Source organism: Eurosta solidaginis, chromosome 3 (genome assembly GCF_040869045.1).
Source record: "Eurosta solidaginis isolate ZX-2024a chromosome 3, ASM4086904v1, whole genome shotgun sequence".
In the NCBI taxonomy this organism is placed as follows: Eukaryota; Metazoa; Arthropoda; class Insecta; order Diptera; family Tephritidae; genus Eurosta; species Eurosta solidaginis.
Window position 1 is genome coordinate 8,133,437 of NC_090321.1, and position 15,254 is coordinate 8,148,690.

The 15,254-nt window shown below is 35.3% G+C and overlaps 2 protein-coding genes across 3 annotated transcripts in view; one reads left to right on the plus strand and one right to left on the minus strand.

Moving 5' to 3' along the window:
- Positions 1-11,656, minus strand: part of LOC137243197 (micronuclear linker histone polyprotein) — a 553,070-nt gene extending 541,414 nt beyond the window's left edge. Inside the window, exon 1 of one of the 2 annotated variants that reach the window (XM_067770582.1) lies at positions 11,604-11,656. The gene's annotated coding sequence lies outside the window, so the exon portion shown is untranslated. The remainder of the gene's footprint in view (positions 1-11,603) is intronic. The other variant, XM_067770581.1, reaches the window with a different exon arrangement.
- Positions 11,657-14,123: 2,467 nt separating this feature from the next.
- Positions 14,124-14,841, plus strand: mRpL36 (mitochondrial ribosomal protein L36). Its single transcript, XM_067770594.1, has 2 exons — positions 14,124-14,249; positions 14,302-14,841. The coding sequence occupies exon 2, from the start codon at positions 14,302-14,304 to the stop codon at positions 14,746-14,748; it is 447 nt and encodes a 148-aa protein (XP_067626695.1). The 5' UTR covers positions 14,124-14,249; the 3' UTR covers positions 14,749-14,841.
- The last annotated feature ends 413 nt before the right edge of the window (positions 14,842-15,254 follow it).

A 15,254-nucleotide genomic window follows, 5' to 3' on the forward strand; every position in this document is an offset into this window, starting at 1 on the left:
ACCACCACTTTTTGTAGCAAATATTTCGCAATAAAATGACAGCTAGAAAACAGTTGATTATGATGCCAGATTGTATGCGCTAAGTGGAGTATAACCGTGGCTAAGTTGCCAAGATTACGCCAAGTCAATTCAAGTCTATGCTAAGTATCAGTAATGGACCCTTAAGAAGTGCTTTGCCTATAAATTGCATCTCTGGTTAAATATAATGGTGACTTCACATCGTGTGTGCATGTAGTAAGAAAGTGCATATCTAGGTCGATTCAAATCTAAGTGTCCTCTTACCAACAAAAAATTAAAAATTATATTAACGTATTTCTTCCATATATAAAATATATGTATGTACATAAAAATTTTTAGATTTAAATTAAAAAAAAAAAGTTTACTAATAAATGTAGACATAAAAAGTACAGTACGTACTTCGCAAAAATATTTAGATTTATAGCATATTATATTCACGAACGTTTAATAAAAAATAAACAAAAAGCAATTTGTAGTCAATACAAATACAGAATGATACTTTATTCGACGTAAAGATGTCAAGCTATCGATTGTCGATAATAAATTGCTTAGATACTTTAGTTCGCATGATACTCTGTACCGCGGTACGGAAAAAACACTAGAAAAATATAGTTTTGAAAGGTATTTTTTGAGTGAAAAGACGAAGTAAAACTATGAATAAGTATTGGTAGCAAAGAAGAAATTGAAATTTCCAATACTATGGCTCTTCACCGATATTTTGAGACTTCGTGTGAGAGAATGGAGCTAATCTAAAATGTATGCTTGACTCAAGCCTTAAATTAAATTTAATCTAAAATTTTAGAAAAGAAAGTTTCACAACGTTTATGACAATCTTTTTTGCCGAATTTGTGTGCCACATTTATTTTAAAGTATAGGTAAAAAAGTTAAGTATTGTGAGAACATGAATACTGCATCAAGCAAATAAAATCTAATAAAAATAACAAAAACAACAAACGGGAAAAACTGAAGTTAAGCCACATACAAACAGACGCAGTGATAGCCTAATGGCAGGCCTATGGTGTTAGAAATTTGACGACTCGAGTTCTATTCTCAAACGGGGAGAATATAATTTCTAATTTAAAAAATACAAAGATATCTGAAGAGATCTTTGGCAGATCGAAATAACTGTAATATCAGCCAGTATATTTAAATCCTTTCCGGTTTTCCATCCTCATAAAAAACACAATAATTTAATACGAGAAACTATTGTGGATATGTCTCAAACTCATTAAAATTTACGAATGTAGAAGATGAAAGACCTTTTAATGGACCGCCAGAGTAGCAAGAATAATTAAAAAAAAATTATAGTACTTGTAAATTCCATATTATAACTGAATAAACCATAGTTTATCTGAAACACATTTAATAATCTACTATAAATCCACAATTGTTAATTTAGCAGTTGACATATGTCCGATCCCGATAAACTAGTAAATTTTTCACAGTTCTCTTTAATTTCGTTTTATTTAGAGATAGATCTTGAACCAGGAAAAAAAGTCGCCGAAGATAAAAAATTTTTTTTGGGAAATCTAGGTATTTAATTACCGATTAGGAGTTAAGTACGTAAATTAAGATAATTTTGTTATTTGGTTTTTATTGAAAGTTTTATGTTTTATATCTATTGCTGGTTATCTCGGCTGCCGGTTCGAAACGCGCTCTATCTCAGAAAACTTTTGAATAACGCTCTATTTCAAAATTTGTTTCAAGGAGATTGAAGGCTTAGTTGGCGTTTATGATAAGATAGGATATTCTTCAACCAAATTCTGAATAAGGCGTTTATAAAACAACTTTTTAAATAGGTTGTTTTCGAAAAATATTCTCAGGTAGGGCGTTTTCCAGCAGGTAGCCGATATGGGGTGATACTGAGCCGTCGATTTGGTATGGTTACGACTAAGGCTGAAACGAAAGTTTCTTAAAAATATGTGAAAACAAATTTCGCCTTACTCCAAACATAGCTTATGGCGAGCACTGTGTTCGCAGCCTAATCTTTTATATTTAAATCATCTATATTTAAGTTTTACAGTTTCTATCATGACAATGAGACTAGCAACATATTGATTACATTAAAATATAGCGTACAAGGGAGTGTCTTTTGTTTAGGCACATTAATTTTTAATTTGTTATTTTTGTCAACTAGGAATTTAGATATTTATAGTTTAAGGTCTAGAACATTATAGTGCATTATCATAGGCAAACTAAAATGGATTCTACATTTAGTTGCAGCTTTTTCACGTAATTTCCCCTGAAACTGTCTTTGGTTTTTTGATAATTTGGAGTATTTACATACTTAATTTAACTTATTTATTTAGTAAGTCTAGACAGTTTGTATAGTTTTTTTTCTATATATATTTTATTACAGACAAGTAATGCATTTGTCATAAATCTACTTTATGTATAGCTACTCAAATGTATGTGTAGTTAGCCTTCAAATTTTTAATATACAACAAAAAAAAATATTGAAAAAACAAAATTTACTTAAACTCTTAACTAAATAAGAACTTTACAATGAAGTATATTATACAAATATACATCTCAAAATATAAATTGTAAGAAGACATAGGTCGTAAATGTATACAAACCTATATCTACTATAAACATAGAGTCTGTCTCTATTGAAATATTCTCCATAGGCTGTAGCGAAACTAGAACTAAAATTAGTGAGTGAAATACATATATATAGATGAGTATGTATATTATATATACATAACTATTACAGAGCAGAGAAATAGTACCTTAACCGTGAATGTCGCTGAAAAACTTTAAAGCATTTGATCGAAGATGTAAAATGTGTAATTGTGATTGTAAAACTTGAATATTTACATTATCTAATACTTAGTATACATGCGCCAGTTGGAAACTGCATGCCACGCACTAATTCAAATTAAACAGATTACTTTTTGGTTTGAGAGATATTAAAACGACAGCAACATTGCATCATAAAATTGGGAGCAAAAAAGTGCGTATCGGGGTAACAATATCGATTTTGGAAGAAGCCGATTAAAGATGTCGCTTTGTTCCGTTGTCATGAATGTAATCAGGCCTATTCATAAAATCTAATCAATCTAACCACGCAACCTAATAAAAACGCACTGTGTTTTTTCTGCGCACGAAAACTTACGACGTTGTATGCCTCAACCGAAGTAAGAATGCGTTACGACAATGTAAAACATGTATGCAAACGTCCAACTGAAATATCACGCAGAACAAAAAATGGAAATCGATATAGCGTTTTACGCAAGTAAGTCAATTTTGATTGCTGTGGTATGTGTAGTAGTGTTGTTCCGAAGCGAGTAACTACGAGTACATACTCGAATACTTTACGCAAGTACCGAGTATTTTTCGTAGACGGTTACCTCGTACAAGTGCCTTCTTAAGCCGGAGTCATTGGTGCCGTATGTCGTATCGCTGTATCCGTATCCCTAACGTAATCAGCTGTTTATCGTTACGACGGTAAACCAAAACCCAATTGGTTGGCTACGATACGGTTACGACTTTAGCGGCACCAATAATCGGTTGCATTGATTCTCATAAGGTTGCTCGAATCAGCTGTTATAAGGTTACCGATACGGTTACCGATAAAGCACCAATGTCTCCAGCTTTAAGTATCGTGTACATGCGCACAGTATCGATGTATCGATTACTCAAGGCAAATAACGCCTCCTGTACTTTTGTAAATTTTGTCCTGACAACTCCCGCCAGGTCGAATTTTAAGATTTTCTACATTTCGCATTTTCGAGTTCCCATATAAAAATGCTTCAATATGAATATTTCATTCTGCTCATATAATTGTTTTCCGGAAAAAACCAGCATTTGGTACTTTTCAGAGATCACCACCGATTTCCGCCGCAGCGTACAAAAGTCAAGTCCTTTGCTTCGAAATATGAATACCGACATTCTTATATATGGGTCTTCTTCGTGATTTGGCTTATCGTAAAGATCTGGTCGATAGTAGATTTACCAAGTCTGAAGGTGCATTGATAAAATCCAATTAGTTCTTTGACTTTGGGCTTCGGTCTTTCTCGTAAAGAACTGCTACGTAAAAAATGGTAGATTTTGAGAATATTGAATTTCGCTACGTAGTATATAGGAATGTAAGGCCATTGTGCAGAATCCGGAACTATACTAGGTTTAGGAAACTTTACTTGAAATTTATTTTACTTTTACCATAATCCAATATTTTTATAAAATTATAAAAGGGCAAATTATAATTGTTCGTAAATCTCTCGCAAAACTCGTAAGCCATTTAGACCTCGCGAACTTATATGGAAAATCGTTTCATTTGCGAGGTTCCCATGGTCAAAAGGCGATTGCGATTTCTTTAATATGTTGCGGATTAATTTTAATAACTTTTACTGGGCTTTTTAATAAGTACGATACGAGTAAGTATCGAGTAATTTCCCTCTATAATTATTTTGGTATCAATTAATTTTCCCGATCGAGTACAAGGTGATATCGGAACGTCACTATGTGCATGAGATACTTTAGACCATGGCGGAACGATACAAGGTGGCAGCATGGGACAGCTGATTATAAACTTTTTTATTTGATTTGATACATCAACATCCGGCGCAGTACGATTTTAACACTTGTCCATCGAATTTACAAAAACAAAGTACATGGAATTTTTATTTATTTTGTATCGTCAGAGAGGATAGATAGAATAAGAGACGTCAGTTCATACAATTTGCGAAATTTATTTGTAATGTCCCATTTGAGGGGTAACCTTAAATTGCTTCTACGCATTTTCATGAGGTATTTTTGATTTTTTAAAGGATCGTATTAATTAAGCAATTCATCCTCTTTCCAACAACCACAATATATATTAATATAAATTTCTTAAAAATTTGTAGAAGGCAATTTTCTAATACCCGCCAATTAGGTGCATTACAAATAAAAATTTAAATGACGTCTCTTATTCTAGCTATCCTCTCTGGTGCCGCCGCAAATTCAAGTTCTGTTAACATCGGTTATCAATAGCTTCAAACAAATATCCAAAATTATCGCTAAAAAACTATCGAGAACAAAACTTTGAAATCAAATTCAAAAAGTATTGATATGCTTCCGAAACTAGTATCCCTATTTAACAGTTATGGGTGGAGTACATCATACAGACTTGTGCGTGTACTAAAAACTGATTTGAATGGTTTAATGGCAAATGTTTAAAGTAAAGCTTTTTATAAAAATTAATTAAAAAAAACATAAAAAGGGAAACTAGAAAAACATTTAAATGACTAACTAAAAACACTCACAAGATAAACTCCGTGTTTACATCTTATCACATATATTGAGTCAACTTGAAAAAGCAAAACTTATAATACTTTAAATAACATAACAAATAACTATGAACACTGAAAACTCTTGCTAATTTGCGATATTTATCCTAACAATAAATAGTTTTTTTTTATTTACGAAATTGCGTTTTATATATGTATGTAGTTAAATATTTTATTATAAAAAAATTAATATTGTTATAGTTAAGATATTTATTTTATCATTTACTGCTTAATATCTTAAAAATGTTCATAATTTAAGATGTATATTAAAACGGGGAAAACAAGAAAAACATCAATTTATTGTACTTGCATAATTTATAAGCTACCCATATATAACAATTACTTTAATATTAGTAATTTATTGTTAACATACGAATATGTTGAAACATCATTCAAAAAATTTGCAATTTTTTCACATATGTATGTATGTATACCATAGGAACAGAAATTTTTGCTTTTAAGATAGTTATGTATTTCCATAGTATGAGTGTTGAAAATTATTTTCATAAGTAGAAAAGTAATTCATAAAAATTTAAAATTCAAAAAATAAATATTATGAAGGATTTACGTAGCGATAACTCTGCAAAAAATCTTTGTGCTACCTAACAAAAGTTTAATTGATATGACATATTTGACACTCTCGATGATATCTTTATATTTCATATATATATGACATATGTAATACAAAAAAATGTTAAAATGGATAGCAAAATATACCTTAAAGAATATCTTATAAAGAATATATATAGTACATTCATATCACAAATCACACACACAAGATTGCGCATTGCGCATGTAAACAAAAGATCAGCTGTTTCTATGGGCAATTTTTACGTCATTTTTGTGTGTGATTTGTGCATTATTATCTATGTAAGAACAATGCATTAGTAATTGATAAAACTAATGCCTCCCGTTAAATTTGACTAGAATTCAACCTTGCCATTTTGTTCAATAACATAAAATTTTGCTGCTCATCTCAGCTTAAGCGGCTAAAGTGGCATGGTTAAACTGTAGTTAACTTTAACTCGAGTTTAAACTCGCATTGAAAAACCGAACCTTAATAGAGCAAATTAACAAACAAAATTAAGTAGGTAGATGTGATTGGTTACAGGTTTTTGCCATAAAGGCATATTCATAGTTAAAAAGAATGTAGGTTATAACGTAAGCTGCCGGTTTTTTTACAGATAACCTATAGGAAGTTCTGTCAAAACTCCAATTAACTTTATGTAGCTACATCATTTCGACTATGAATACGCAGTATAACGTGGGCTATTTCTCAAATAGTTGCACACAAATTTCAGTACCTATTTAATTTCGACTGTGAATACACTCTGAAATCTTATAGAATAACTAAGTAAACCATTTGTAACTATGTATATTGAAAACCAAAAAAATAGAGTACATACGTGAGAGTACTTTCCAGAGTACTTTCACTGTAGTACTCCATGGAGCACCCACAGAGGATCATATGCCAAAGTACTAAAGAGGAATTGTGTCGGAAAGAATTATCGGAGTGAATTTAATTTAAAATGAAAGTAAATGAAGAGGGGCAATACAACTTTTATATTTTTTACTACGAATATTCTTATGTTATTTAGCATTTGCGTGAATAAAGAAACTAATATTTCTCTATACAATAGTATGTATACATAAAACCAGTGCGCGGTTGCATTTTATCAGAGTTGCCAGATTAAAATTTTATTATCAGTTATTTGTATTGTATTTGCAATATTTTACTTTCGGCAACTCTGTTCGATCGTCATCGTGTCGTGATCACGGTCGTTAAAAAACGAGCAATGATCGGCTGATGGTGGTCCGCAAACGCATTGCAAAGGAGTATTGTTAGAGTACTCCAACAAGAAGAAAATGGAACACGTCATCCAACAATTTTTGCAGGGAACCCGTCGCCAGACTGTGTTTCGATATTTTGCTATCCAGTGTTTCGATATTTCGCTATCGACATGACTTTTTCCCCACAAATAACGCTTTCCATATGCCTTCATTTACAATACGTCCCCAAAAGTTTACATATGGCTACACATAAGCGATTATCTTTTAGCTGTCAGATCTGCCTGTTGGCTACCCAGGAAAACGTGTCTAACCATAGCACAAAAGCATCAGAATAGAATGTTCTAAATCCAAACCAAAGCACTTCGTACTGCCGCCGAGGAAAAAATTGGTTACCGGCGACCACAGAAAACCAACTGGTACGATGAAAAATGGCGCATTGCAACCGAAAGAAAGGACGCTACCTGCAGGGCTACGTTAAAAGCGAGCGCAACAAGAGGAGTTTGTGAATGCTATCGTGTGTTGAAAAGGGAAGCGATACGCGTTTTGAGGAAGAAAAAGAGCAGAGTGAGTGCGAGGAGCTTAAGCAGCTAAATAAATAAATAAATGTAAGGCGCGATAACCTCCGAAGAGATTTTAGACCGACTTTCTCTCCGAATTTGCGTCGTGCTCCTCTTAACTTTTCCTACAAATTGGTGGGACAGGATCTACTTGCTTTATGCGGACTCCGAACGGTATCTGCAAGGCAGATGAGTTTTCACTGAAACATTTTCATGGCAGAAATACACTCGGTGTGCTTGTAAAAGCTTTTTCTAAAATTTTGATTTTGCTTTTCCCGGGGCGTGAACCCAGGATCTTCGGTGTGGATGGCGGAGCACGCTACCATCACACGACGGCGGCCACCAAGCTTGAACAGCTAGCCACCAGGAATAACACTCGAAAATTTTACCAAAAAATTCGGTGGCAGCCGGAAGGTTTTAAGACCGGTGCAAACTCTTGTAAGAACTACAACGGCGACCTTGTAACTGATGTCCAGATACTTAGATTATGGAGGGAACAATTTTCTGCTCTCCTAAATGGAGACAGCGATTTACCACACAGGGATGACGAACCCGATCCCGCAATCGATGATGATGGAATAAATGTCCCCCACCCGATTATGACGAAGTCAGAATAGCAACAACCAGATTGAAAAATAACAAGGCCGCGGGCGCTGATGGATTGCCTGCGGAGCTATTCAAATACGGGGGCGTGGAATTGGTATGGCGCATGCATCAGCTTCTTCCCAAAATATAGTCGGACGAGTGCATGTCCGACGAATGTAAGTGTTCTTTTCTCAGTCCACCAGAAAGGAGATACTGCAAACTGCGCCAAATATCGCGGAATCAGCCTTCTTATCTTATCGCATATAAGTCCTGTCAAGTGTATTGTGCGAAAGATTGAAGCACACCGTGAATCGGCTGATTAGACCTTATCAGTGCGTCTCCAGACCTGGTAAATCTACCGTCTGCCAAATTTTCACAATGCGCCAAATCTTGGAAAAAAAAAACGCGAAAAAAGAATCGACATATATCACCTCTTCGTCGATTTTAAAGCCACCTTCGACATATGCTGACGACATCGATATCATCGGCCTAAACATCCGCGCCGTTAATTCTGCTTACTCCAAGCTGCAAACAGAAGCGGTAAAGATGGGTTTCATGATGAATAAGTACAAAACGAAGTCACAAACGAAGAGTCAGCGCATATGAGCCTTGGCAACCACGCTACTGTTGGCAGCCATAACTTCGAAATAGTAAGACTTCGTTGGAACCAGCATTAACACTAGCAACAATCGGTCTAGCCAATAAATGCTGCTTTGGACTAGGTAGGCAATTGAAAAATAAAGTTCTCTCTCGGCAAACGAAAATTATACTCTACAAGTCACTTATCGTACCCGTCCTGCTATATGGTGCAGACGCATGGACCATGAAAAGATCAGATGAAGCGGCTCTGGGAATGTTTCAGAGAAAAGTTCTCCGAAATATTTTTGACCCTCTACGCGTTGGCGATGGCGAGTACCGAAGAAGATTTAACGATGAGCTGTACGAGCTTTACGCAGACATCAACATAGTCCAGCGAATTAAAACGCAGCGGCTGCGCTGGCTAGGCCAGCGAATAAAAGATGACGCTCCAGCTTATATCGGCACCCGCCTATGGAAGCACAGGAAGAGGGAGTGCCACACTCCGCTGGAAATACCAGGTGGAAAACGATTTTAACTCCCTTGGTGTGACCAATTGGCGCCAGTTGGCAGAGAGAAGAAGCAACTAGCACGACTTGTTGGACATCAAGAACCGTTAAAACTGTTAAGTGCCAATTAAGTAAGTGAATTTATCAAACATTACTTTCTATTATTCTACGATCAGAGTAGATGTTACTATACTTTTAGAACGGACTTTTACGTGCTCACTAAAGGCTTGGTTTCCTCGAAAGCGGTGCCGCTATATAGCGGCCGTTACATAGCGGTAGAGTACGTTGTCAAAAATATTGCAATGTAAAAGTAATTATATGGAAACTAAGAAAACGGTGAAGTTCACCGTAACGTAATATAGCGGCCGGGCATAAAACAACCCTGCCGTCATGACGGTAGAAACTCGTTCATCACCGTTTTTTCCCACCGCTATTGTCAAAGCGGTGAATATTTTGTCAAATATTTCAAATTATTTTTAAAATAAACAACATTTTTGAAATGAAATTTGTTTCTTGTGAGTTTATTAAAAGAAAAATTATAAAAAAACTAAAGAAAACATGCAAAGCTTTTGGAGGAAACCAAGCCTTTAGGCAAAAATGCCGCGAATATTTTGTGGACCGTGTCGGTATGTGTCGCGTCGTTTAAGCGGGAGTCATTGGTACCATATGTCGTATCCATTGTAAATTTTACCAAGTAGCGCAACTAACAGCTGATCGCTCAAAATTTGCACACACGGCTATCTTAGGGAAATTGAAGTTAAATTTTTAAACAGACATTAACTGTTATAATTTTGGAATATATAGCATCTAGGACATCTTAATTGCAGTAATTGAAAGAAAATGTTTGCTTATACTCAAGTATTTAATTATTTTTTCTAAATTTATCTTTAATATTGATGCAATGATTGATCCAATGCAACTCTGGTCTTCCTACTGTTCTTCATTCCACTCCATTCGAGTGCCTATTTTCACGGCCTGCGAGTGCCTTCCACTCTATTCGCAACATAACCTCGAATTAAGCTGCCAAACTATATAGTAAACAATGGTCGTATCGCTATAGTCGTATCCCTAACGTAATCAGCTGTTTATCTTTACGGCGGAAAACCAAAAACCAATTGGTTGGCTACGATACGGTTACGACCTTAGCGGCACCAATAATCGATTGCATTGATTCCCATAAGGTTGGTCGAATCAGCTGTTATAAGGTTACCGATACGGTTACCGATAAAGCACCAATAGCTATCATCCGGTGGCAAAATTCTGAGCCAGATAAATAATTTTGCATGTAAATGCAACAACAACGATTCGAGCCAGATAAATCCAGATAGAAGTCTGCTTAGCCTTTCGCCGTATGAGTTATACGCCAATTACACGGCTCAAGTATCCTTGTGCCAATTACCAATTTGCGCAAGGATTTGCCCGGAGTGTGGACTGGTTGCGCTATTTGCGCAGAGAACTGTGCTAAAATCAAAACGATTTTGATATTTACGCATGTCTGCAAATATTGCACATGCTTTTTTCTTCGTGTGTGGTGAATGTGACACAGTTTACCTGTGGTTCCTGATAATATAAAATCAGTAATTGTTGCTTAAAAATGTTAATATCGTAAGGACCATCTCTAGCTTGTAACAGGAATTCACACAAATTCAATAATAGTGTTTTTTTATACAATTAGTGACTGTTTTATACAATTAAATAAAACACATGTTTCATTTGTTGCGCTACACTAAAAATGAATATTGCGCAGTGTTTTTGAGCCGTGTATATCAAAATTTTCATTTGCACAAATTCCGTCGTTTTATATTTGCGCATGCCTTTTGTGTCATGTATGGGCCGTCTTAAATGAAAAACAGCGGCGACATCTGCCTATCACATTTCACATGTGCGAAAATTTCACGACATCTGCTTCTCAAGTCTCTCAATGATCCAGAGCATTCCGGTGAGAATTGAGCGTGAGCCGGAGCTGTAAAACTCACTGAAAGACGACAAATGTCTGCAGCTTTAGTGTGCATGGACTTTAAAACCCAAAACCGCTTTTGTGGCGGTGCTTCTCTTTGACATTGCCATAAGATAATGAAACGAGCTGAAACTGATTTCTTTCGTAAATACTGGAAAAGCACTGCTGAAAAAGTGAGGTTATTGACTGACTGATATATACATATTTTTTTTTCAATGTGGAAATGATATAACGTGCATAAAATATAAATGTTAAACTCAACGCATGCCTATTTGCACTTCTCAAACATTTGAACATTACTTAAGTACGTTCTAGAATTTTTCTTTTCCAACATTACCTTTAATTTTTCTTTGAATTGCAAAATAGTTTTACTGATTATACACAAGCGATAACAGTGAAATCGACTAAAGACTGAGTAATTACCCTGCAGGAAAAGAAGTGTACTATTAGTTGATTTCACGTAATGGCCGCGTCACAATGAAAATTTTCATATAGATGGAACAGCAGATCGAGCGACAGTAGCGCCATTTGACATACAAAAGTTAGCAATCTTCAACTTTTGGTACATGTAAAGCTTAAGAAGAATTTGACATATTCTTTGGCTATGACACAACTTGCAAGTGAAATTATTTTTCCCACTCTTCGGTACTTTTCCAACGTTTTCCACAACAAAGTTTGTAATGCCAAAATTCGAATTTGTGAATGAATCAAATAGGTGAAATACTATTATTTTTGTAACGCAGCTCAAAACTTAACCGAGTTTCAGGCAAGGTGTTCCTCAAGTATATATGTTGTCAATATATTAAGAAATATAGTGTTCTGTGAAAGCGCCCAATATCTTTTGTTAGAAAAGTTATTTCTTATTTCCGCCTCCAGAATACTGATGCAGAGGTCAAGGCGCGTCGTCTATGAATTATTACCATTTGTTCATATTAAAAGAAAATGATATAATAAATCGGTAAAAGTCTAGTTGAGGGGTCGACTGCTAATACGCCACCAAAAATATCGAGAGAAGTGTCAGAAGGCGGGTATTGACCTCGACAATATTAATCCGAAGGCGGAAAAGAAAAATTGTATCCCTGTCCGGAGATATTTGCAGTCGAATTTGGCGATTTTCCTGTGGTTGTTGTAATGTTGTAGTACCCACAAAAAAAATTGTTAACATAAGTGTTTTGCGCGGATATAATTTTGGTCTTCAAACCGGTGTTGGACCCACCCAGGGTACTTTTTTTATAAGCGCGGCAGAAGGTCGCCAACGCAGAAAGGTGATCTGCGCAAAAATACTATGGATACCAACCCCCGGTTTCTGAGGGACCCGTGTGTTATTTTTCGGTTTTTCGTTAATATTTATTTATTTTTTATTTATTTACTATATTAAAGTCAACACAGACACAAAGCGGTCGACTACTGGATACAAGATACAGTACAAATAATAAGGAAAAGCATAAGTGTAAAAACAAAATTATAAACAATAAAATTAATTAAGTTAAGTTTTAATCAATACCTAAAACGAAACTAATATTGAAATAAAAATTGACATCTTATTAAAAATCTTTAAAAATATCACACATGAGAGTGTTTCCTTACGGATAGCAGCAACCAAATATTCAAAACTAATATAATTATACAGTTCATTATAGCGCGAGTACCAATTGCGAAGAGTGCTAAATTTGGCAAAATTTCGCAGGAGAATGGGTAAATGAAAGAGAGCATAGTGTCTCGAAATTCTCGCAGGAACAGAAAAATTTAGTCTGCTCACAAGGTCAGTGGAGTCTATCTCTCCGATAATTAGTTTATGAAGGAACATTACCCCGAGTAATGTTCTTCTATTCTCTAAAGTTGGCAAACTAATGAGAAGAAGTCTATTTCTATAAGGCGGGAGATGAGAATTTGATTCCCAGTTAAGACCACGTAATGCGAAGATTAGAAACTGCTTCTGTACCGATTCAATTCGATCTATATGATTTTTATATCCCGGAGACCGAATACAGGAGCAATACTCTAGTATTGGGCGTACCAATGATGTGTAAAGGCTCTTGGTTAGATAAGGATCGTCAAATTCTTTAGCCCATCTTTTAATAAATCCAAGTACACCCTATACTAGATGAAATATGCATGTTAAAGCTCAGTTTCGCATCAAAACGAACACTTAGGTTACATACTGCAGATATGCGCACCAAGGGAGCACCATCTTGCACATAGGATTTTAAAACTGGGTGGACTCTATGAAACGTCATTAGTTTACATTTGCAACACTTCAAAACTAGTAGATTTACTGTACACCATAATTGAAATGAGTCTAAATCGGGCTGAAGTAGATCCAAACGAGAAGAGTTGGAAGGCAAGTATGTATAGCATAGTATTGCATCATCTGCATACATTAGAGCTCGGGAATACGAAATAACCTTAGGTAAGTCATTTATGAAGAGTGTAAAAAGTAATGGACCCAAATAGCTACCCTGAGGCACGCCACAAGTTACTTGTATCAACTCAGAGAGACTGTTTTTGAACATAACTCGCTGAGTTCTATTTACAAGATAGCTGCGAAGCCAAAGTAATAAATTCTTCGGAAACCCCAGTAAGTCAAGTTTATGAGTTAAAAGCTCATTATTAACAGAGTCAAATGAGTTAAAACTTTTATTTCCCCCCTTCGGATTATTAATACTGATATCAATACGCGTCGTTTGACACCTCTCTCGATATTTTTGGACACGTATTAGCAGTCGACCCACCAGCTAGACTATTACCAATTATTTAATTAGGAATTAAGTAATATAATGTAAATTTGGTCTTACTCAAAACGTGAAATTTTAAGGCAATCTAGAAGTCTAACTGCCAAAAAGAAGAGGAAACGGATATACAATATTTTTTGTTTTGTTGATTATGGAGTGTACTCACAAGATGTCGCGTTCTCTTGTGAATCTGCTACAAACAGCTGACTGTAATTAGAATTGAGCTGAAATCAATAACCAGTGAAACGAAGGTAAAAAATTAAATATTTGTCAGTAAATACTAATCAGAACCCCAACTCGCAGATGTCATTCTTCACGAAACTTGGTGCTAATGTGTACAAAAATAGTTTGCATTTATTAAATTCCACATGCACTCTACAACAGGCAACAACAACACTCGCCATTGCAAGTAGCCGCAGCTATCACATAATGACCAATTTCCGCCCGTCTACGTTAGGAATTAATGGACTCTCGTCAGGCATTGGCGGTGTTACCCCTGCGACATCAGCTATGAATGGCATTGACAAATTATTACAACCATGGACCTCACTTTTAACACAAGTATCTGGTTTTAAAGTGAAGGGTCGTTTGAAGCGACGTTGCAAAGATTGCTATTTTGTAATGAGGCAACAGCGACTTTATGTAATTTGCCCAACACATCGGCGTCACAAACAAATGGCCATGAAAAAAAGGGAGAAGAATACGTGGATACTAACGCATGCTACACAATCGAAAGTCAGACCATATTGAAGCGAAATGTGGCTCAAGAAATTATTAAGAAACGTCTTTTTGAAAAGCGCATTCAGCTAAATATATAGAGCAGATTGCAAATTGAATAAGAAACTGAAGTATTTTTTATTTAACATTACAAGACTTGCACTGCTTTTAGGGCTCTATTATCAATTGGAAATGCTTTAACAAATAGCAGGACTATTGTAGAATTAATAGGCGGGGCTTAACTGGGGTTAACTATCGAATGTCTGTTAAGCGCAGTATATAGCTTTATAGCTATGTTTCTTCACCAAGAAATTCGTCTACCTCACCTACAGTAGGAGAACGCCATTCTAAATACAAATATATATCATATGCTTGACCTAGAAAGTTCACTGTGATCATATCAATCTGTTCCGGAGATATTGGGGTTAATACATTACGAAAGTAACTCTTTATCGCACAAAGAGTTGTACATTGCCTTTATCGCTTCTACAACAAAAACGTAGTGCTGAAAATTGTTTGCCATATGTCTTTAAATTACT